This window comes from Bubalus kerabau, chromosome X (assembly GCF_029407905.1).
Source record: "Bubalus kerabau isolate K-KA32 ecotype Philippines breed swamp buffalo chromosome X, PCC_UOA_SB_1v2, whole genome shotgun sequence".
Classification (NCBI taxonomy): domain Eukaryota; kingdom Metazoa; phylum Chordata; class Mammalia; order Artiodactyla; family Bovidae; genus Bubalus; species Bubalus kerabau.
The window spans coordinates 113,021,922-113,046,693 of NC_073647.1; the positions used below are offsets into that span (position 1 = coordinate 113,021,922).

Genomic DNA, 24,772 nt, shown 5'->3' on the forward strand with positions numbered 1-24,772 from the left:
TTTGAGATAACATAGATACCAGGTGAGTCATTCCGGGCCATAAAATGACTGATATGAATCGAAGAAAGACAGGTTTCCCACTCTCTGACATAAATCACAGCAGGATCCTCTATGGCCTACCTCTCAGAATAATGGAAATAAAAGCAAAAATAAACAAACAGGACCTAATTAAACTTAAAAGCTTTTGTACAACGAAGGAAACTATAAGCAAGGTGAAATGACAGCCTTCAGAATGGGAGAAAATAATAGCAAATGAAGCAACTGACAAAAAATTAATCTCAAAAATATACAAACAGCTCATGCAGCTCAATTCCAGAAAAACGAAAGACCCAATCAAAAAATGGGCCAAAGAACTAAACAGACATTTCTCCAAAGAAGACATATAGATGGCTAACGAACACATGAAAAGATGCTCAACATCACTCATTATCAAAGAAATGCAAATTAAAACCACAATGAGGTACTATCTCACGCCAGTCAGAATAACTGTTATCCAAAAGTCTACAAACAATAAATACTGGAGAGGGTGCGGAGAAAAAGGAACCCTCTTACGCTGTTGGTGGGAATGCAAACTAGTACGGCCACTATGGAGAACAGTGTGGAGATTCCTTAAAAAACTGGAAATAGAACTGCCATACTATTCAGCAATCCCACTGCTGGGCATACACAACAAGGAAACCAGAATTGAAAGAGACACGTGTACCCCAATGTCCATTGCAGCACTGTTTACAATAGGCAGGACATGAAAGCAACCTAGATGTCCATCAGCAGATGAATGGATAAGAAAGCTGTGGTACATAAACACAATGGAAAATTACTCAGCCATTAAAAAGAATACATTTGAATCAGTTCTAATGAGGTGGATGAAACTGGAGCCTATTATACAGAGTGGAGTAAGCCAGAAAGAAAAACACCAATACAGTATACTAACACATATATATGGACTTTAGAAAGATGATAATGATGACCCTATATGCGAGACAGCAAAAGAGACACAGATGTAAAGAACACTCTTTTGGACTCTGTGGGAGAAAGCGAGGGTGGGATGATTTGAGAGGGTAGTGTTGAGACGTGTATATTATCATATGTGAAGTGGATCACCTGTCCAGGTTTGATGCATGAGACAGGGTGCTCAGGGCTGGTGCACTGGGATGACCCTGGGGGATGGGATGGGGAGGGAGGTGAGAGGGTGGTTCTGGATGGGGAACACATGTGCACTCGTGGCTGATTCATGTCTATTTATGGCAAAAACCACTACAATATTATAAAGTAATTAGTCTCCAATTTAAAAAAATTAATTTAAAAATTAAAAAAATAAAAAATAAGGACAGGTTTCCAAGTAAATATATAGTTTCATTAACAGATTAGGAGAGCAATGTATGAGTAAAACATAGAGGTTTGTTGAGCCCTTATCGGTTCTGAGTCTTAAGTGGAATGAACTTGAAGAAAGACAGAGTCTAGGGTAAATACACAGTTCATTAACATAGCTTAAGAAAAACATTTCCATAAGAAAAACACATTGATTAGCTCAAGGTTTGAGAAAAGTTAAGTTCAGGTGGATCCAGGTGTCATTATGCCAACACAGAATTTTAAGAGAAAACTCTTTTTAAATGGGTATAGAGAAGGGGAAAAAATCTAACACCTGTTTGTTTCCTCCTGCCCCTTAAGAGAGAGATAAAAAATGTCTGACAGTATTTTCTCCATTTGGAGACCCCTGGCCTTCCTGCCTGTTACCCTCTCACTCATCTCCTGCTGCTCTTGTCCATTTCTCAGATTTTTTTTTTTTTTAACTACTCTAAGGTATTGTTCTTTTTTGTACAGTTCTTCTGTGTATTCCTGCCACCTCTTCTAAATATCTACTGCTTCTGTTAGGTCCATACCATTTCTGTCCTTTATCAAGCCCATCTTTGCATGAAATGTTCTCTTGGTATCTCTAATTTTCTTGAACAGATCTCTAGTCTTTCCAATTCTGTTGTTTTCCTCTTTCTTTGCATTGGTTGCTGAGGAAGGCTTTCTTAATTCTTCTTGCTATTCTTTGGAACTCTGCACTCAGATGCTTATATCTTTCATTTTCTCCTTTGCGTTTCCCTTCTCTTCTTTTCACAGCTATTTGTAAGGCCTCCCCAGACAGCCATTTTGCTTTTTTGCATTTCTTTTCCATAGGGATGGTCTTGATCCCTGTCTCCTGTACAATGTCATGAACCTCCATCCATAGTTCATCAGGCACTCTATCTATCAGATCTAGGCCCTTAAATCTATTTCTCACTTCCACTGTATAATCGTAAGGGATTTGATTTAGGTCATACCTGAATGGTCTAGTGGTTTTCCCTACTTTCTTCAATTTCAGTCTGAATTTGGCAATAAGGAGTTCATGATCTGAGCCACAGTCAGCTCCTGGTCTTGTTTTTGTTGACTGTATAGAGCTTCTCCATCTTTGGCTGCAAAGAATATAATCAATCTGATTTCGGTGTTGACCATCTGGTCATGTCCATGTGTAGAGTCTTCTCTTGTGTTGTTGGAAGAGGGTGTTTGCTATGACTAGTGCATTTTCTTGGCAAAACTCTCTTAGTCTTTGCCCTGCTTCATTCCGTATTCCAAGGCCAAATTTGCCTGTTACTCCAGGTGTTTCTTGACTTCCTACTTTTGCATTCCAGTCCCCTATAATGAAAGGACATCTTTTTTGGGTGTTAGTTCTAAAACGTCTTGGAGGTCTTCATAGAACCGCTCAACTTCAGCTTCTTCAGCATTACTGCTTGGGGCACAGACTTGGATTACTGTGATATTGAGTGGTTTGCCTTGAAAATGAACAGAGATCATTCTGTCGTTTTGGAGATTGCATCCAAGTACTGCATTTTGGACTCTTGTTGACCATGATGGCTACTCCATTTCTTCTAAGGGATTCCTGCCCACAGTAGTAGATATAATGGTCATCTGAGTTGAATTCACCCATTCCAGTCCATTTTAGTTCGCTGATTCCTAGAATGTCAACATTCACTCTTGCTATCTCCTGTTTGACCACTTCCAATTTGCCTTGATTCATAGACCTAACATTCCAGGTTCCTATGCAATATTGCTCTTTACAGCATCAGACCTTGCTTCTATCACCAGTCACATCCACAAGTGGGTATTGTTTTTGCTTTGGCTCCATCTCTTCCTTCTTTCTGGAGTTATTTGTCCACTGATCTCCAGTAGCATATTGGGCCCCTACTGACCAGGGGAGTTCCTCTTTCAGTATCCTATCATTTTGCCTTTTCATACTGTTTATGGGGTTCTCAAGGCAAGAATACTGAAGTGGTTTGCCATTCCCTTCTCCAGTGGACCATGTTCTGTCAGACCTCTCCACCATGACCCGCCCGTCTTGGGTGGCCCCATGGGCATGGCTTAGTTTCATTGAGTTAGACAAGGTTGTGGTCCTAGTGTGATTAGATTGACTAGTTTTCTGTGATTACGGTTTCAGTGTCTCTGCCCTCTGATGCCCTCTTACAACACCTACCATGTTACTTGGGTTTTCTTACCTTGGACATGGGATATCTTTTCATGGCTGCACTAGGAAAGCACAGCCGCTGCTCCTTAACTTACAAGATAATCAAGATGATGTGATCACTCACCTAGAGCCAGACATCCTGGAATGTGAAGTCAAGTGGGCCTTAGAAAGCATCACTATGAACAAAGCTAGTAGAGGTGATGGAATTCCAGTTGAGCTATTTCAAATCCTGAAAAGATGATGCTGTGAAAGTGCTGCACTCAATATGCCAGCAAATTTGGAAAACTCAGCAGTGGCCACAGGACTGGAAAAGGTTAGTTTTCATTCCAATCCCAAAGAAAGGCAAGGCCAAAGAATGCTCAAAGTACCGCACAATTGCACCCATCTCACACGCTAGTAAAGTAATGCTCCAAATTCTCCAAGCCAGGCTTCAGCAGTACATGAACTGTGAACTTCCTGATGTTCAAGCTGGATTTAGAAAAGGCAGAGGAACCAGAGATCAAATTGCCCACATACGCTGGATCATCAAAAAAAGCAAGTAAGTTCCAGAAAAACATCTATTTCTGCTTTATTGACTATCCAAAGCCCTTGACTGTGTGGATCACAATAAACTGTGGAAAATTCTGAAAGAAATGGGAATACCAGACCACCTGATCTGCCTCTTGAGAAATCTATATGCAGGTCAGGAAGCAACACTTAGAACTGGACATGGAACAACAGACTGGTTCCAAATAGGAAAAGGAGTACGTCAAGGCTGTATATTGTCACCCTGCTTATTTAACTTCTATGCAGAGTACATCATGAGAAATGCCGGGCTGGAAGAAGCACAAGGTGGAATCAAGATTGCGGGGAGAAATATCAATAACCTCAGATATGCAGATGACACCACCCTTATGGCAGAAAGTGAAGAGGAACTAAAAAGCCTCTTGATGGAAATGAAAGTGGAGAGTGAAAAAGTTGGCTTAAAACTCAACATTCAGAAAACGAAGATCATGGCATCTGGTCCCATCACTTCATGGGAAATAGATGGGGAAACAGTGGAAACAGTGTCAGACTTTATTTTTCTGTGCTCCAAAATCACTGCAGATGGTGACTGCAGCCATGAAATTAAAAGACGCTTACTCCTTGGAAGAAAAGTTATGACCAACCTAGATAGCATATTCAAAAGCCGAGACATTACTTTGCCATCAAAGGTCTGTCTAGTCAAGGCTGTGGTTTTGTATGGATGTGAGAGTTGGACTGTGAAGAACACTGAGTGTCAAAGAATTGATGCTTTTGAACTGTGGTGTTGGAGAAGGCTCTTGAGAGTCCCTTGGACTGCAAGGAGATCTAACCAGTCCATTCTGAAGGAGATCAGCCCTGGGATTTCTTTGGAAGGAATGATGCTAAAGCTGAAACTCCAGTACTTTGACTACTTCATGCGAAGAGTTGACTCATTGGAAAAGACTCTGATGCTGGGAGGGATTGGGGGCAAGAGGATAAGGGGAGTACAGAGGATTAGATGGCTGGATGGCATCACTGCCTCAATGGACGTGAGTCTGAGTCAACTCTGGGAGTTGGTGATGGACAGGGAGGCCTGGCGTGCTGCGATTCATGGGGTGGCAAAGAGTCGGACACGACTGAGTGACTGATCTGATCTGATACCTGGAAACAAAACATTAAAACAATTGATTATCTATTTGAATTTTATAAATTATTGCCTCGTTTAGTATTATGTTCTTGAAGACATCAAAAATCATTGAGGTCCTTTAATGGACCAAAACCTGGTGGTCTGGAGTCAAGCAATGAGAATGTAATGGAGAGAGAAAGAGGCTGATATTCCTTGGTTTATGCATAAAGCCAATAAAGCCCCTGCACGGGGCTTGCTCTGTTCACGAAGGCCTTAGGCCCCCTTTCGATGGGGTGAAGGTGCAGAGCGCCTTCTCTAGAGGGTCTTAGAAGTCCGGGCAGGAAAGTGAACTCAGAGAGCCTATGTGCTCCAGGGCATCAGCCTGAAAAAAGAGAGAGGGAGAGAGAGAGAGAGAAAGCAAGACACGGGGACCAGAGCTCTGATGGAGCCAAGGTGTTTTAATCAACATGGTGGGGCATATATACTGTAGTTATTATCAGCAAAGATAAAGATTAAAATGCCAGACTTACAAAAATAGGAGATCCATATTAAAGAGAGAGAGTTGTAAACAATCACTTTTACTATATGGTGCACAAGAAGGAGGAGGGTACTTATCACCATATAGAAAAACTAATGAAGGAAATGCCTGGATTCCTCAGCCCCCAGGAGAGGCTTGCCTCTCCTCTTAAATTCCTGATTATTCAGGAATTAATAAGGAACAGAGAATTCCTGACAGATCCAAAACAGCACACAGGAAGCCTCTTGTTAAATGCTTCCTGACAACCAGAGTCCTTTCTGTGAATTTTTCTGATGGTGAAACATTTGAAAAAGCGTCACAGTGAAGCAGTAACTGTCTATAAATGTCAAAAAGACCTGAAAATGCAAAAGATTTGATGAAAGTTCATTATAATGAAATTGACAAGGCATCTGCTTATTTCTGTGACATACCTGTTAAAATTATGGCTGGTAACATTATATATAGAACACGTGTATTAAGCACCATTTCATATTAGAACACTTGTACTAAACTTATATGCAGAGTACATCATGAGAAACGCTGGGCTGGAAGAAGCACAAGCTGGAATCAAGATTGCCGGGAGAAATATCAATAACCTCAGATATGCAGATGACACCACTTTTATGGCAGAAAGTGAAGAGGAACTAAAAAGCCTCTTGATGAAAGTGAAAGAGGAGAGTGGAAAAGTTGGCTTAAAGCTCAACATTCAGAAAATGAAGATCATGGCATCTGGTCCCATCACTTCATGGGAAATAGATGGGGAAACAGTGGAAACAGTGTAAGACTTTATTTTGGGGGGCTCCAAAATCATTGCAGATGGTGATTGCAACCATGAAATTAAAAGACACTTACTCCTTGGAAGGAAACTTATGACCAACCTAGACAGCGTATTCAAAAGCAGAGACATTACTTTGCCAACAAAGGTCCGTCTAGTCAAGGCTATGGTTTTTCCTGTGGTCATGTATGGATGTGAGAGTTGGACTGTGAAGAACACTGAGTGCCAAAGAACTGATGCTTTTAAATTGTGGTGTTGGAGAAGACTCTTGAGAGTCCCTTGGACTTCAAGGAGATCCAACCAGTCCATTCTAAAGGAGATCAGTCCTGGGTGTTCTTTGGAAGGACTGATGCTAAAGCAGAAACTCCAGTACTTTGCCCACCTCATGCGAAGAGTTGGCTCATTGGAAAAGACTCTGATGCTGGGAGGGGTTGGGGGCAGGAGGAGAAGGGGACGACAGAGGATGAGATGGCTGGATGGCATCACCGACTCGATGGACATGAGTTTGAGTGAACTCCGGGAGTTGCTGGTGGACAGGGAGGCCAGGTGTGCTGGAATTCATGGGGTCTCGAAGAGTTGGACACGACTGAGTGACTGAACTGAACTGAACTGAAGCAATGTTTAGCTTTTTTAAAAGGTGAGAAGATTCAATCTTCTTAAGTAATCAAAGACTTGATTAAGATAACATGAAGCATAGGAAATAATTTTGATAAAACACATATCTTTATTTTCTAAGCAGATTACTTGAAGAAAAGGAAAAAACTTTCACAAGCTCTTATCAGGAGCAGATCAATAGTCCAATAATTTGTGGTTGTTGCTCAGTTGCTCAATTGTGTTCGACTCTTTGTAACCCCATAGACTGCAGCACGCCAGGCTCTTTGTTCTTCACTATGTCCAGGAGCTTGCCCCAACTCATGTCCATCGAATCAATCATGCCATACACCTGTCTCATTCTCTTTGACCCCCTTCTCCTCCCCTCAATCTTTCCCAGCATCAGGATATTTTCCAATGAGTCGGCTCTTTGCATCAGGTGGCCAAGTTATTGGAGCTTCAGCTTCACCATCAGTCCTTCCAATGAATATTCAGGGTTGATTTCCTTTACGATTGACTGGTTTGATCTCCTTGCTATCCAAGGGACTCTCAAGAGCCTTCTATAGCACCACATTTTGAAAGTATCAATTCTTTGCCACTCAGCCTTCTTTATAGTCCAGCTCTCACATCTGTACAGGACTACTGGAAAAGCCATAGTTTTGACTAATACCTTGTCCTTACAGAGAGAAAAACCAAATCCCAATTTTACAGTGTATTTTTGACATTAAAGTCATTTAAAAACAAACTTATTTTAATCTTAACCAGTATGATAACACATAAAACTCAGGTTTCAAAGATTCCTTTCCATCACCCTTATGCAACTTACTATTTCCATTTCCATTCAACTTTTGTTCTGTCTTTTATGGTTTCCTATAGTAAAACAATTAGCTTCACTTTAGGACAAAATTACTTTCTTTCCTCTTATTATTTCTAATAGCCTTAAACAATTGTGAATGGTCTTTTACTGCCAAATTTATGAATACATTTCATGATTCCTAAAAGTGTATTTTTCTTGTTGCACATTTTTCAAAATGGAATGTCTACGAAGAGACCCAAATATCTTTGGTTCTTTTGTAAAGGAAAACAGAAGTGGATGAACATATTCTTAGTAATGTTTCAATATTTTATTTGGAAACAATCTAGATATTTGATGACTACCTATAGTCCTATAGTTTAATATAACTTAGCAAAACTGTAAAGTTTCAGGTTACCAAAAAGACTTTGGGAAGCTATTTTAAACATTCACTTAGAAACATTAAACTCATTTATATATATTTTATTTGTTTTCAACCACTATGTTAAGATTGCTTATGGTAATTTCATCATATCAAGTTGTTTACTTCCTAAGAAATTTTGTGACAGAGATAACGTGAATTTATCTGACCAATCAACCCAGGTAGAGTGAAAGTTTTCAGTGCTAACTCCAAAGACACACCTGTTTCAATTAAACCATCAACTTTAAGCTGGCTTTTATTTACTAAAAATTTACCCTAGATCATGGGCTTCCCAGGTGACTCAGTAGATAAAGAATCCGCCTGCAATGCAGGAGTTGCAGAAGATGCGGGTTCGATCCTTGAGTCAGGAAGATCTCCTGGAGGAAGGCCTGGCAACCCACTCCAGTATTCCTGCCTGGAGAATCCCTTGGACAGAGGAGCCTGGTGGGCTACCGTCCATGCGGTCACAAAGAGTTGGACATGACTGAAGCGACTACACATGCATGCACCCTAGATCATGTGAACTTGAAAATCATTTGGTTTAGTTTTGTTTATATTTCTTTAATTTATATGAGTACTTGTTTGTTTTATGCCAATTAAATAGAGCTCTTTTGCAAATTAATTTTAACAATGCCATACAGAGCTAGAAGAGAAAAAAAAAGTCACACATATATACACATGTGTTTGGATACACATGAGCATATATACAGATGCAAACAGAGATCTTATAGTTTTATTTTAAATTTTAGTTATGTATCAGGTGCAATAACCCAAAAGTCAAAAGAATGGATGGATCCAAGTTGTGTTTCTGGCAGATGATCTAGGTTCAGGTTATTTGCTGTAGGTATGAGTCTTCTTAAAGCTGTTTTAGAGCAAATCTGTCTTTCAGAAACTCCTTCATAATAATCAAAGAATGCATTCCATTGTCTCTTGAGAGGTTTGAAATCCTCTCATTCAAAAGTGACCCCTAAGGTATACTTATTTAAAACAAAGTTTCTTCCCATTGAACAGGACTGGTAACTTACAAAGAATCTTTAACAAACAAAGACAGAAACAGAAAGCAGGTTTTCTCTTGGGCCTTTTAGAATATATTTATCTGTTATATAAAAAAAAAATCTAGGTTGATAGATACTTACATTTTTCCTTGTAATCTTTTTTTTGCCCCAGTTAACTTAGAAACAGTAATTAAGTCTTCAGTATTTGAATCTTCAGAGTGCCTGATTTTAAAGGAGCAGGTTTTCAAAAAGGAGGAAAAGAAGATGGCACTGGGGGCAGGATAGGTGCACAAGATGTCTACCCACATGAAGAAAATGGGTGAGGGGAAAAGTAAACCTCAGAAGCCATTTTGTCTTATTTCAATTGTTTGTTCATATCAATTAATTTAGAAATTGTATTTTGCAAAAAAGTGATTGTAGAGTTATGAATATAATTGGAAGACTCCAGGTACCAAGTAAAATAAGGATGAAATTAAATTACCTTATCTTAGAACTATGACTTTATAATTTAGTTCTGAGAAAAATAAGCTTGAAGATTGAAAGTTCATCATAATGGCCACTGCAGTTCTAGATTAGTTTTGTTCATGTTGGCCCATTTATTTAAAAATGTGTATATGTAGGGCTCATAGTTCTTAAATGTCCCTGAAGGAAGGCTGCCCTTAGAGCATTTAGATGACTGGGATTCTATTTCTCAGGATTTTTCCAAGAACAAAGGAAAATTCCTAGCTAGACCAATTCCATTCCAAGAGGAGCTGCACCAAACTGTTAGCACACTTCCAAAAGGGAAATAATTGATTACTTCTCTATGATAAAGCATTGACAGCAGGGACAGAGCCTTGAACCACAAAGGATAAAGCATTTCATGGTCCTGAATTAAACTGGAGAACTCAAAATGCAAAGAGAATGGGCCCAAGATCTGAGAGACTCATCAAACCAGAAGAGGGTGACAAATCAGGGAAATCATGAACACAAGAGCTCAGCGCAGGTACCTTGCACAAGTACAGAAGTTGCTTCCTTCCATCCCCACTTCTGACATTATAACTGTCAAATTTAAAAATAAAACATCCAGTTATCTCTTCAGTTAAATGAATTTATTTGTAAATAGCCAGAGAAATTGGAACTAAGGAAATACAACTTATGGTAGACCATAAGTAAATCCAAAAAACAAAGCTTGCTTTTATAGAACAAATAGGCAATTGGGAGGGCTTGTTCTAAATGAAGGTTTATTGGAGGAAAGTAAGAGTTCAGGAAGGTGAAGATTTCTCATTAGCTGAGCTGTGGTATTTTTCATTGACTGGGCTTATTGCTGGGCAAGAAGAAAATTTTCCTTCCTTTTGTAGTATATAGTATATAGCAAACTGTAGTAGTATAGCAAACTTTTTCCTATTGGACATAAAAGGTACATCTTTTCCTGTTTGGGGGTATTCAATTATGAGTAATAGGGCATGAGATCCCTCTACAGGCTTTCTCAACTTCAATTTTAGTTAGTTCACTTCAGTTCAGTCACGCACACTTGTCCAACTCTTTGTAATCTCATGGACTTTAGCATGCCAGGCTTCCCTGTCCACCACTAATTCCTGGAGCTTGCTCAAACTCATGTCCATTGAGACGGTGATGACATCCGATGATCTCAGCCTCTGTTGTCACCTTCTCCTCCTGCCTTCAATCTTTCCCAGCACCAAGGTCTTTTCCAATGAGCCAGTTCTTCTCATCAGGTGGCCAAAGTATTGGAGTTTCAGCTTCAGCATCAGTCTTTCCAATGAATATTCAGGACTGATTTCCTTTAGGATTGATTGGCTTGATCTTCCTGCAATCCAAGGGACTCTCAAGAGTCTACTCCAACACCACAGTTCAAAAGCATCAATTCTTCAACACTCAGCTTTTGTTATGGTCCAACTCTCACATCCATACATGACTACTGGGAAAACCATAGCTTTGACTAGACAGATCTTTGTTGGTGAAGTAATGTCTCTACTTTTCAATATGCTATCTAGGTTGGTCATAACTTTCCTTCCAAGGAGTAAGCATCTTTTAAATTCATAGCTGAAATTACCATATGAGGGGATTTTGGAACACCCCCCCCCCACCGCAAAAAAAAAAAAAAAAAGCCTCTCACTGTTTCCATCGTTACTCTGTCTATTTACCATGAAGTGACCAGATTGGATGTCATGACCTTAGTTTTCTGAATGTTGAGTTTTAAGCCAATTTGTTCACTCTCCTCTTTCACTTTCATCAAGATGATTTTTAGCTCCTCTTCGCTTTCTGCCATAAGGGTGGTGTCATCTGCATATCTGAGGTTATTGATATTTCTCCCGGTAATCTTGATTCCAGCTTGTGCTTCTTCCAGCCCAGCCTTTCTCATGATGTACTCTGCATAGAAGTTAAATAAGCAGGGTGACAATATACAGCCTTGACGTACTCCTTTTCCTATTTGGAACCAGTCTGTTGTTCCATGTCCAGTTCTAACTGTTGCTTCCTGACCTGCATACAGGTTTCTGAAGAGGCAGGTCAGGTGGTCTGGTATTCCCATCTCTTACAGAGTTTTCCACAGTTTATTGTGATCCACACAGTCAAAGGCTTTGGCATAGTCAATAAAGCAGAAATAGATGTTTTTCTGGAACTCTCTTGCTTTTTCCATGATCCAGTGGATGTTGGCAAGTTGGTCTCTGGTTCCTCTGCCTTTTCTAAAACCAGCTTGAACATCTGGAAGTTCACGGTTCACGTATTGCTGAAGCCTGGCTTGGAGAATTTGGAGCGTTGCTTTACTAGCGTGTGAGATGGGTGCAATTGTGCAGTAGTTTGAGCATTCTTTGGCATTGCCTTTCTTTGGGATTGGAATGAAAACTGACCTTTTCCAGTCCTGTGGCCACTGCTGAGTTTTCCAAATTTTCTGGCATATTGAGTGCAGCACTTTCACAGCATCATCTTTCAGGATTTGAAATAGCTCAACTGTAATTCCAGAGGGCAATGGCACCCCACTCCAGTACTCTTGCCTGGAAAATCCCATGGATGGAGGAGCCTGGTGGGCTGCAGTCCATGGGGTCGCTGAGAGTCAGACATGATTGAAGCAACTTAGCAGCAGCAGCAGCAGCAACTGTAATTCCATCACTTCCACTAGCTTTGTTCATAGTGATGCTTTCTAAGGCCCACTTGACTTCACATTCCAGGATCTCTGGCTCTAGGTGAGTGATCACACCATCATGATTATCTGGGTCGTGAAGACCTTTTTTGTACAATTCTTCTGTGTATTCTTTCCACCTCTTCTTAATATCTTCTGCTTCTGTTAGGTCCATACCATTTCTGTCCTTTATCAAGCCCATCTTTGCATGAAATGTTCCCTTGGTATATAATTTTCTTGAAGAGATCTCTAGTCTTTCCCACTCTGTTGATTTCCTCTATTTCTTTGCATTGATCGCTGAGGAAGGCTTGCTTATCTCTTCTTGCTATTCTTTGGAACTCTGCATTCAGATGCTTATATCTTTCCTTTTCTCCTTTGCTTTTTGCTTCTCTTTTCACAGCTATTTGTAAGGCCTCCCCAGACAGCCATTTTGCTTTTTTGCATTTCTTTTCCATGGGGATGGTCTTGATCCCTGTCTCCTGTACAGTGTCACGAACCTCAGTCCATAGTTCATCAGGCACTCTATCTATCAGATCTAGGCCCTTAAATCTATTTCTCACTCCCACTGTATAATCATAAGGGATTTGATTTAGGTCATACCTGAATGGTCTAGTGGTTTTCCCTACTTTCTTCAATTTAAGTCTGAATTTGACAATAAGGAGTTCATGATCTGAGCCACAGTCAGCTCCTGATCTTGTTTTTGTTGACTGTATGGAGCTTCTCCATCTTTGGCTGCAAAGAATATAATCAATCTGATTTCGGTGTTGAGCATCTGGTGATATCCATGTGTAGAGTCTTCTCTTGTGTTGTTGGAAGAGGGTGTTTGCATGGCCAGTGCATTTTCTTGGCAAAACTCTCTTAGTCTTTGCCCTGCTTCATTCCGTATTCCAAGGCCAAATTTGCCTATTACTCCAAGTGTTTCTTGACTTCCTACTTTTGCATTCCAATCCCCTATAATAACATTATAAAATATAATATAAATAAATATTTATTTATTTATAAAATAAATATTTTTATTTTAATAAAATATAACTACATTTTAATGTAGTGCCTCATACTTATAAATGTTAGCTATTGTTATTATCTTCTAGAGTTGTACAGAAAGCCTACTTGGAGAAACAGAATTCATGGATGAGGGTAGAAATGTGGGACTGAGGTAAAGAAACTTCCTGGCCTGGAGGACTAGGCTTCTATTCTTGGCCTGCCACTGGCTTGGCATATGACCTAGGTCAAGTCTCTTCCTCTTTTTTTTTTTTTTTTAAATTTTGAATTTGTCTATTTTATTCATTGAAGGATAATTGCTTTACAGAATTGTGCTGATTTCTGCCAAACAGCTACATGAATCAGCCCTAGGTATACCTATGCCCCCTCCCTCTTGAAGCTCCCTCCCATCTCCCTGCCCATCCCATCCCTCTAGGTTGTTACAGAGCCCCAGTTTGAGTTCCCTGAGTCATACAGCAAATTCTCATTCGCTATCTATTTTACATATGGTAATGTAAGTTTCCATGATACTGTCTCCATTCATCTACCTTTTCCTTCCTCCCCACTTCCATGTTCATTTATCTGTTCTCTATGTCTGCGTCTCCATTGCTTCCCTGCAAATACTTTCATCAGTACCATCCTTCTAGATTCCATATATATGTGTTAGTATATGATATTTGTTTTTCTCTTTCTGACTGACTTCACTCTGTATAATAGTCTCTAAGTTCATCCACTTCATTAGAACTGACTCAAATGGGTCCCTTTTTATGACTGAGTAATATTCCATTGTATACATGTACCACAGCTTCTTTATCCATTCATCTGTCAATGGACATCTAGGTTGCTTCCATGTTCTAGCTATTGTAAATAGTGTTGTAATGAACATTGGAGTGCATGTGTCTTCAATTTTGGTTTCCTCAGAGTATATGCCTAGCAGTGGGATTGCTGGGTCATATGGTGGTTTTATTCCTAGTTTTTAAAGGAATATCCATACTGTTTTCCATAGTGGCTGTATCAATTTCCATTCCCACCAACAGTGCAACAGGGTTCCCTTTTCTCCAAACCCTATCCAGCATTTATTGTTTGTAGACTTTTTTGATGATGGCCATTCTTACTGGTGTGAGGTGATATCCCGTTGTAGTTTTGATTTGCATTTCTCTAATAATGAGCCATGTCGAGCATTTTCTCATGTGTTTGTTAGCCACCTGTATGCCTTCTTTGGAGAAATATATGTTTAGGTCCTTTTTCCCACTTTTTGATTGGGTTGTTTGTTTTTCTAGTATTGACTTGTATGAGCTGCTTGTAAGTTTTGGAAATTAATCCTTTGTCAGTTGTTTAAAGTCCCTTCCTCTTTTTGGTCTCATTTTCCCAAAATAGATAATCTCACTGATCAAATGAACATTTTGTGAGTCAAAGAGATTCTGCACAGGCTGTGCTCATAAGTATAGGAAAGATACAGATTAAAGACATACTTCAGGTCAAGTGAATTTAACTCTGCAGACCAGACCAGAGGAAGAGGACCAAAGAGACCATGAGCTAGTAACCTGACACCCGGGACAACCATCAGAAAGGCAGAAACTGCCTTTAAGCTCTGGGCTCCACCCACTTTCTCCTCTTTTTCCTTTCTTTCCTTTCAGCCTCTGAATATTAACCTGCCTTCTTGCCTCTCTCCCTCTTAGCAAATTCTGTTCCAGCCTGTTCAGGGCAGAGGGGCAAAAAGCATTGAATGGAGAAAGATTTCATCATGGGTGAGCTTCTAGTTCTAGTCCCAGCTGTTCTGGGAAACATTCTTGGGACTTCTAATCTCCTTTTTGCTTCCTTGAAGAGGCACCTCCTCTACTGTTCCCTTTCTCTTTCCCTCTAAGTTTCTGCTGCCCTTGTGGATACCTCTGTTAGAGCACTTATCAGGCTGTATTGTAATTGTTTATGTCTACAAGTCTCTCCCAGTAGAATATGATCTCAGATGAGAAGCTGTATGTGTCTATAATCTTAGTGGTATCCAGCTCTTGGATAAGGGGTCAATGCTGAGTGGGTGTTTGGTGAACTCACTTCCTGCTGTTTTTCTGTGTGAAAGCAGGAGCATGGAGGAGCAAATGAGAGAAAGGGAAGCATGGACTGAATCCTTACCTGCTGCTCCCTTGGTTTTGTAGTTTAGACAAGATAAGTATCTTCTCTGGATCTCTAGAACCTCTTTATAAAATTAGAGGATCAAAGTGATAGACTTTTGAGATACCTTGTGTTTTTTTTTTATTATTTATTTTTTGGCTTTTTAATGTATTTACTCAATTATCAAGATCTGATAATAATAGCTGTTAAGTTTTGTCCTTCTCCAGTATATTTGCATTTAAATAAGAATTAAAGGATGTTTTGGCACACAGGATAAGCTGTGATCTTCCCCAATCCTAAATTAGTGGGGTCCAAATGAATGCACTTTTGCTTTGCAAAGGTCCAAAAAATTTAGTGGGCCAGTGGTGACAAAGTATGAATCACTTATTTGATTGTGACAAATCTGCAAAGAACCTTTTTGTGGCTTTGCGTAATCTACCTCTCTCTCTCTCTCTCCCCCTCTCTTTATCTCTCTCTCCTTGTCAGCTGGAAATAACTCACCAACCCTCCCTCTCTGCCTTTGTGGCCCCATCCCCTGCTGTGACCATGGAGACTCTCAGCAGCTGTCGGACTACCTTCCTCTCTGATCTGGTGCCCAATGATTACCTGGTTCAGGTCTTCCCAGGCCACCCTGAGGTAGAAGGCCTGGCCAGGGAGGTAGGGCTGGAGAAGTCTGAGCAGTGTGACCAAGGTGATTTGAGCTCCAGGGAAGAGAATGGTCAGAACAAGAAGAAAATCAAAGTCAACAAGATCTGGGATTTTATGAGTCGTAGAAAAGAGGCCTCCAGTCAGGCGAAGAGACCCCAGTCCATGATTTTACTGGGAGACAGTTCCAGACCATCAGAGTTGAAGCCCAAAGTCACATTAAAAGATCGAATGAAGGCATTCAAAAGGTTGAAGCCTTCGACTGGGGCCTCCAAGAATACTACTCTTAGGAGCATCAAGGTCCAGGAACCCCAGGAGGTGTCACATATTTACCAGATGAGAAAGGCCCAGGAGGCCTCAAAGCCTTTTCGTTATTCCTACTCAGGACACACTGAGGGCCTGGAGCCCTTCCTTGCAGATGTACAAAGACTGATGCCCAAGAACCAGAAAGTGTTGGCCTTTGATGATTTTGGCATCCATGTGGAGGAGGATCACTGGGAAAAAGAGTCCTCTGAGCAGTCTGGTAGGGGCAGGTGGGCCAGGAGCTACCTGAAACACACATCCCCTGGAGACTGCGAGGCCCCATGTAGATCAGCTGGAGACTCCAGAATCCAGGATCCTGAGTCTGCCATTAAGGCCTCCACCTTAGAAGGGAATGTGGAAAGGGGCTACGAGGAGAGTCTTAGGCACCTGCGTAGAGACAAGGCTGTGCCTTTTGGTAGTGTTGTCAAGTTCTTCAGCAATGTGGCCGAGATGGCCCGCAAGTGGCGTGCATTATCCCGGGAAGAGCTGCAGATGAGCCACCAGCGTGACAAGACCTACTTCATCAGTGGTGGCAGTGAAGCCCTCATCATAGAGGGTGCTGCCTCCCAGGCCTCCTTCCCACTCAGCCAGACCCCTGAGGTTATGGTGTGGGGCAATGTCATTGAGAGGTGCCAGCACTGTCACCAAAAGGCCTCACAAGCCTCATGCACATTTGAAATGAGCATTGAGGGCAAGAAGACTTTGGGCCAGGCCCTTGAAGACCCCTGCACTGCTGCTGCATTAGTCTCAACCTCCACTTCACCTGTCTTTGAGCTCCAGGATGACCCGACTCCACAGACTGGGTGCAGTTGCCATTATGGCCATGTCTTCACCACGGAGAGCTCCTCAGAGGAACTTGATGAAGACATTGAGACTGTGGTCAACATCCTTAAGGAAGATGACAGTGCTGGACAGTCCCCTGAGCCAGGCACCTGTGCTGAGTTAACCACCAAAGCTGTCATGGAGAAGCTAGAAGAGAAGCCCAATGAGATGGAGAAACCAGAGGCCTTCAAGGGGCCTGGGGCATCCATCCAGGGAGGACAGCCCCAGGATTCTGACTTGGATATAAGAACAGCAGGTGCAGACAGGAAAGCCAACAAATCCAGTACTGGAGTCCTGGGTACTCAGGTAAGGGGGATGCTGACTTTCCAAATCACCATTTGAAACATTCAGAACCCCGGAAGCCAGTAAAACTCTCATGCCTTTCCCATAACCCTACCTTCCATCAGGAATGTCCCAGAAGGAATGTTCCCACCAGTCAGTTGCCTGGGAATTGACTCATCCTAAAAATCCTGGGCAATTTTTGTCCCTTCATTGGGCTGAACGCCTGCAGGTACATCTCAGTTCAACCTTGAACAAAAACTGAAGCTCTGGGAATGCCAGCAGAATGACCAGGGTCATTTAATTATGCTCAAGAGAGCCATAGTCTCCTATTTTCCTTAGCTGTTGGGCATTTCCATGGCTTTGCCACCCTATCCTTCCCCACCAACAGGAGCTGAATTCAGAGACTAGTGTCCAGCAAATCCTCTGGGACTGAGTGACAGGAGACCTGGATTTGTGTCTCAGTTCTGTTCTCAGTTGTCCATATGACTTTGAGACGAGTCCTTTCATCTTGTTGGACCTCAGTTTCCCTGTGGAGGGGAAGGCGCTTTCTTGGTGTCTGGAAAATCTCTAGGTGTCTTCTGACAACAACACTGTGTTGTTCAGCCTGAAGAATGTAGGTAGAAAACAGCCCAATAACCTTCTTCCAGCATTCATTATATCCAACATCTGTCAGGGTGTAGTCACATTACATTGTTTTCATTTAATTAAAGTAACCTTGTGAGGATGGAGTGATTATCCACATTTTACCAGTGAAGAGGCAAGCTGAGAGGGGTTTAATGACTTATCCAGAGTCATAGATTGTAGCAGAATTTGGATTCAAATTTTCACTTTTGACTCCAAGTCTGGTGCTTTTGTCTAGTTGGCTGTAGTGTTCCAGGGATTTTACTTGAGTGATGACAAGCAGGTGCTCACCATGCCCTCATGCATGGACAAAAAGAAATGTGCTAAAAGTAGTAGGATGAATGTTGGATAAGTATGAGAAGGGACTATCTGGCTTTGGGACTTAAGAATGTCTTTATAAGCAGATATTCTGTAGTTTATCCAGATAATTTTATGGCAAAGTGTTATTTAAGGGTAGCTAACTAAAATTCTTCTTGGTAGTGGTGATGGGAGTAGTCTAGCCTGATAGCTCTCAACCTGTCCTGTCATCTTTCAAATCATACTTTGAGAGAAATTGGGTCCCAGCAGGACAAAAGCAATAAGCCTGCTTTTTCTGGAAGGGAATTAATATGTTTATAAATATTTTATTTCTATTTTTATCATATTTGGTAAGCTTTAAGAATATAAAGATTGGCATAATATTATTAGGAGTAAATTTTATTGCAGTAGTTTTAAGACCAACAATCAAACAAGCAAACAAACATACTTAATGATTCCATTAGCTGATAATTGCAGTTGGAGACTGCATATCTGATGTTACCAGTCACTAGGAAAAGGGTCATAGATGAGCACAGCACCTCACTAAGTGGCTGTGTGGATTGGATACAGAGATGCTTTGTAGGTTCTTTAAAAGCACGGGCTTTGGAGTCACAAAGGCTTGAGTGGGATTTTCCTTCTCATCTGTGAAACAGGATAAAACAGATCCTATATAAGGGGACTTGTTATGGGGAATCAAATAAGCTAGAGTACCCAGTCTATCACCTTTTGTGACACATTGCAGGTTTCCACAAAGTGGTAACTGTTGCAATTATTAAATTTTGGTAAATTATTAATAATTGTGAACAATATCCAGCCAGGAAAACAATTCAAAACAGTACTGCAGCTGGTTAAGGCTGCTGAACAAAGTGTCTGAAGTCAGGAAACTGGCTTCTTTCTAGTGCCATTTATATCCTTGAATTTGTGAACTTAAGACAGATAGTTCCCCTCTAAGGGTCTCAATTTCTCCATATGATCCAGAGAATTTGTAACAGATAATTCCTGAGTATCTTTCCTCTTTGCCATTCTCTAGTTTTTTCCTCTCAGCTATTTCTCTGAGTCCAGTGGGAGACCTCTTCCTGTGCAGTGGGTTGTTTTGGATTAGATCTCTTTGGCAGGCTTCCTGTGCCCTCTGCTGGTTGCTCAGATATGCTGCCTATCTTTCCTTGGAGTAGTAAACAGCAGCCTAGACAGACATTGAGGTCCAGGGAATAAGCAAAGTGTATTGGAAAAGCTGCATGCCAGGGAACATTGGTGTAGGACAGGGGTCCTGTTGACCGTCTGATCCAGTCACTCTATTTTACAGATGATGGGGACACTGAGTGCAACAGGGACAGGATTTCCCCTGATACACAGAAACGGTGAGGCAAGTGGGATATGAGAGTTCTAGTCTAGGATCAGCCATAAATTACTCCTGACAGACCCCCCCTCTCCCTTTGGGTTTTAGCATCTATCAAATCTTCATCCTTCCCAAAGACACCTTGCAGGTCCACTGTGAGGCTAAATTGACATAATGAATATGAAAGCAGTGCATTGTTAAGTACCAAAGACCATGTGATTACAGTGGATCATTACATGCTAATAAAGGTGAAAAACCCTGCTTGCAGAATGGCTTAGGTCTTTTTGTGTTTCCTAAGGAAACTGCTCGGCTTGCCCCACAGTGATGGGGTTTACCTTCAAGGGAATAATATCAGAATGTAGGAATGGGCTTTCTTCAGAGTCCTTAATTTGGAGTTTATCAAGGGAATTGAAACTTCTCTGTGCCTCACTCTTTGTATTAGGAAAACCAGAGAATTGATATTAATTATAGCTAACATTTACAAAGTGCTTATTATGCACTCAGGCACTTACACATATGGACTCATTTCATCACACAACTACCCTCTGAGTCATGGAATGTCATTAAAATAAAGATGATAATAATACTTACTTCATAGGGGTTTTGGGAAGATGAAATGAGTGCTTGTTTATAGTAGTGTCTGGCTAAGAGTTATGGTGCAATAAATGTTAGCTATTTGCATAAGTTATTAAAAACAAGATTGTTACTTTAAAAAGTATTCACAACCTAAGAAGTTGAGAATTATGTTTTATTTGAGAAATGTTATGTTATGTTATAAATGTTATGTTATATGTGGGAATTTTTAGGACTTCAAGCCTGGGAGACAGCTTTTCGAGTATCTCTGGGAGAACTAATCTGAGGAGGCGAGGAGAGGAGCCAGGCTATATAGAAGTTTTTCAAAAAGAGGCAAGTAGTCTGAACATCAAAAGGTTACTGTTAGTTAAGGAAAACCAGATAACCCAAGTTAAGGAATTTAGCAATTTAGCACTTTTCTGTGTATGGGAAGATGCAAGAGTCTGGGTTCACTGAAATCATTCCTTTGATATGCACCTGAGCTATCTGGGCCAGTATCCTGTTTCCACATTCTGAGTTTCTCATGACTCACCAAGGGGAGTGATTGTAGTCTAATGGCTACTAGATGACAGATATTCTTCTTCTTCCTGAGTTACCTTAGTACTCACCAGCTCACATTGGAGGGCTGCAATGGCTGATGACTGTGGCATCCTTGTTTACTGATACGGCAGGAAATATTCCATTCTTCAAAATATAACAAGAAGAGACTGCACCTCAAGTTTGGCATTAGCTAACACTTTAGTGAGGATTAGTAGAGTACAAATTGAAGGAAAAAGGGGAAGAAAGATAAGCATTCTTTAGATTTGAAAGGGACTTTATACTTTGTAGAGTGCTTTTCCACATATAAATTGATTGCAAAACTAATTATCATTATTATTATTTTCATATGATAGATAAGGAACTTGAGCCATGGTTTATGAGAAACAAAATATTGAAGCTGGAAGCAAAATGCCTATTATCAAATTTGTGGCTTGTCAACTGGTATGACAGAACATACAAACACTTGCTAGTCAGTTTTCATTAAAGATTAAGACTTTTATTTATTTATTTTTTTATACTTTTTTAAAAATTTTATTATATTTTTAAACTTTACAATATTGTATTGGTTTTGCCAAATATCGAAATGAATCTGCCACAGGTATACATGTGTTCCCCATCCTGAACCCTCCTCCCTCCTCCCTCCCCATACCATCCCTCTGGGTCGTCCCAGTGCACCAGCCCCAAGCATCCAGTATCGTGCATCGAACCTGGACTGGCGACTCATTCCATATATATTATACGTATTTCAATGCCATTCTCCCAAATCATCCCACCCTCTCCCTCAAGTTTAGAATTGTAATATGTGCAATTAAAGCTACAGGGATAGTAAGAAAACTATTTCAGTATTCAAGGAGAGTAGGATGTGTATTTTCAGCAAAAGATGGTATGAGGAATGGAAATGCATTTTGTTTAGAAGAAGAAAGTGATTTTTTCCCTAACACTGGTTATTTCTGTGTGGAATGAAAATATGGGACAAATAAGTATAGATACAAAAAATTATGAGAGGTTTGTAAAAAGGAAGCCCTGAGAAAAGAGTTTTGTATAAAGTCAGGCTGGGATTAGATTATGTTTAATTAAGAAAGTGGATTTTGTTACAGAAGGTAGGCAGGTGTAGGCCTAGAGTTTGGTTTTCTCTCTTTGTTAAGAGAACAAAATTTTCTTGGACTGTTGAATTACTTTTGATAACAGATTGTGAGTTTCCTTGCCTTCTAAATGATCTGTATCTGCATTAAAATATTATATTGTCACTTCTGCTGAAAAAATAAGTATTGTTTCATAATGATCTATGCTGCTTTTAATATTTGCTTTTTGTGTTTTTTTTAATTTATTTTAATTGGAGGCTAAATGCTTTACAATATTGTAGTGGTTTTGCCATACATTGACCTGAATCTGCCATGGGTGTACATCTGTTCCCCATCCTGAAGCCCTCTCCCACCTCCCTCCCCAACACATCCCTCTGGGTCATCCCATTGCACCAGCCCCGAGCACCCTGTATCATGCATTGAACCTGGACTGGCGATTCATTTCACATATGATAATATACATATTTCAATGACATTCTCCCAAATCATCCCACCCTCGCCCTCTCCCACAGAATCCAACAGACTGTTCTATACATCTGTGTCTCTTTTGCTGTCTTGCATATAGGGTTATTGTTGCCATCTTTCTAAATTCTATAAATATGCATTAGTATACTCTATTGGTGTTTTTCTTTCTGGCTTACTTCATTCTGTATAATAGGCTCCAGTTTCATCCACCTCATTAGAACTGATTCAAATGTATTCTTTTTAATGGCTGAGTAATATTCCATTGTGTATATGTACCACAGCTTTCTTATCCATTCGTCTGCTGATGGACATCTAGGTTGCTTCCATGTCCTGGCTATTATAAACAGTGCTGCGATGAACATTGGGGTACACGTGTCTCTTTCAATTCTGGTTTCCTCGGTGTGTATGCCCAGCAGTGGGATTGCTCTGTCATATGGCAGTTCTATTCCCAGTTTTTTAAAGAATCTCCACACTGTTCTCCATAGTGTTCCCACTAACAGTGTAAGAGGGTTCCCTTTTCTCCACACCCTCTCCAGCATTTATTGCTTGTAGACTTTTGGATTGCAGCCATTCTGACTGGCATGAAATGGTACCTCATTGTGGTTTTGATTTGCATTTCTCTGATAATGAGTGACGTTGAGCATCTTTTCATGTGTTTGTTAGCCATCTGTGTGTCTACTTAGTTCTTTGGCCCATTTTTTGATTGGGTCGTTTATTTTTTCTGGAATTGAGCTGCAGGAGTTGCTTGTATATTTTTGAGATTAATTCTTTGTCAGTTGCTTTGTTTGCTATTATTTTCTCCCATTCTGAAGGCTGTCTTTTCACCTTGCTTATAGTTTCCTTCATTATGCAAAAGTGTTTGGTTAGGCCCCATTTGTTTATTTTTGCTTTTATTTGCATTACTCTAGAAGGTGGGGAGGTGAGTCTTTTTAATATTTCCACCTTGTTGGGAAGAAGTCTCTAGAGTTTCACCTCAGTTTTATCTTATTTCCTTGTTAATCAACCTAATTAATATTAACTATCTTAATGTTTTATTTGCATCTGTAAGACCAATTATGGTAAAGCTGGTTTATTTTTTGTTGTTGTTTGTTTTAAACTAAGGAAGTTCTTAAGTTAGCCATATATATGTGTGTGTGTGTATATATACACACACACACACACACACACACACATATGTCTCACATACTAGCAAAGTAATGCTCAAAATTCTCCAAGCCAGACTTGAACAGTACATGAACCATGAATTTCCAGATGTTTGAGCTGTGTTTAGAAAAGGTAGAAGAACCAGAGATCAAATTGCTGACATCTGTTGGAGCATAGAAAAAGCAAGAGAATTCCAGAAAAACATCTACTTCTGCTTCATTGATTATGCCAAAGCCTTTGACTGTGTAGAGCACAACAAACTGTGAAAAATTCTTCAAGAGATTAGAATACCAGACTTCCTTCACTTGTCTCCTGAGAAATCTGTATGCAGGTCAAAAAGCAACAGTTAGAACTGGAAATGCAGGGGTTAATATTCAGCTGCCTGTTCTCTGGCTAAGCCATGAGAAAAACACCATGGGGAAAGAATAAAAGCAAAATATAGCAATACAGTATAATCTAAACAAAAGTACATCAGGTTTATTAGTTGGGGTTGTCAAGCCCTGCAAAGCTAAGGAAAAATATAGTGTGGACCTTGGAATACTGGGTCAGTGCAACTTCAGAATGTTGCTTGTGCACACACAAAGATGTTTTCCCAAGGCATATGTGGGTCTATGACCTCAAACTGGGTGATACCACTTCTACAAGAAAATAACAAAGATAGTTCAAAGTAATCAATAAAATAAGAGACGAGACCGGGGATACAGGAGGCTGACTTCATCATAGCATAACAGATACTTTCTGCTTACCAAGACACTAAATAAAAGTGATGTGACTCCAAGGAACGGGGCTCTTGATCCAAGAGGTCTTGAGTCCCTCGGTCCCATCTTTAAAGCTTTAATTCTGTCTCTAGCTTCTTTTTCTCAAACTGTGCATTGACCACTTTTGATCCCTACTTGCTGCACTGACCACAGCAAGTGGTGCCCAACATAGGGCTCCAAAGTGAAGGATAGCTGAGAGCAAAGCTAAAGTTGAAATATCCGTGCAGGGTCCTAAAGAACAGTGGGATGAAGTCTTGAAAATACCCCTTTGCATTAAGTAATACTCTCTCAGGCATTGAAACTGGGGTTAAGCATGGAAAATTCAGAAAGCTCAGAATGATACCGGCCATATATGTGCTTCTTAAAGCAGCTTTTAGAAATGAGGGTGAGGGGGTAAAAAAAAATAAGTGAGGGCCAGCTATTGGAACTTTTACAAACCATTGAGAAACATTGCTTATGGTTCCCTTCTCTCAGTACTTTAGATTATACTGTATTGCTATATTTTGCTTTTATTC

The 24,772-nt window shown here is 40.4% G+C and overlaps 1 protein-coding gene across 3 annotated transcripts in view; it reads left to right on the forward strand.

Annotated features, from left to right (window-relative positions):
* Positions 1 to 24,772, forward strand: part of ARHGEF9 (Cdc42 guanine nucleotide exchange factor 9) — a 547,099-nt gene that overhangs the window by 187,906 nt on the left and 334,421 nt on the right. For 2 of the 3 annotated variants that reach the window (XM_055564524.1, XM_055564523.1), the window contains exon 2: positions 15,877 to 17,466. The exons of the other annotated variant lie outside the window; for it this stretch is intronic. In XM_055564524.1, the coding sequence (XP_055420499.1) occupies positions 15,937 to 17,466 (1,530 nt within the window). In that variant the 5' untranslated portion in view covers positions 15,877 to 15,936. The remainder of the gene's footprint in view (positions 1 to 15,876; positions 17,467 to 24,772) is intronic. 3 annotated transcript variants of the gene reach the window in all.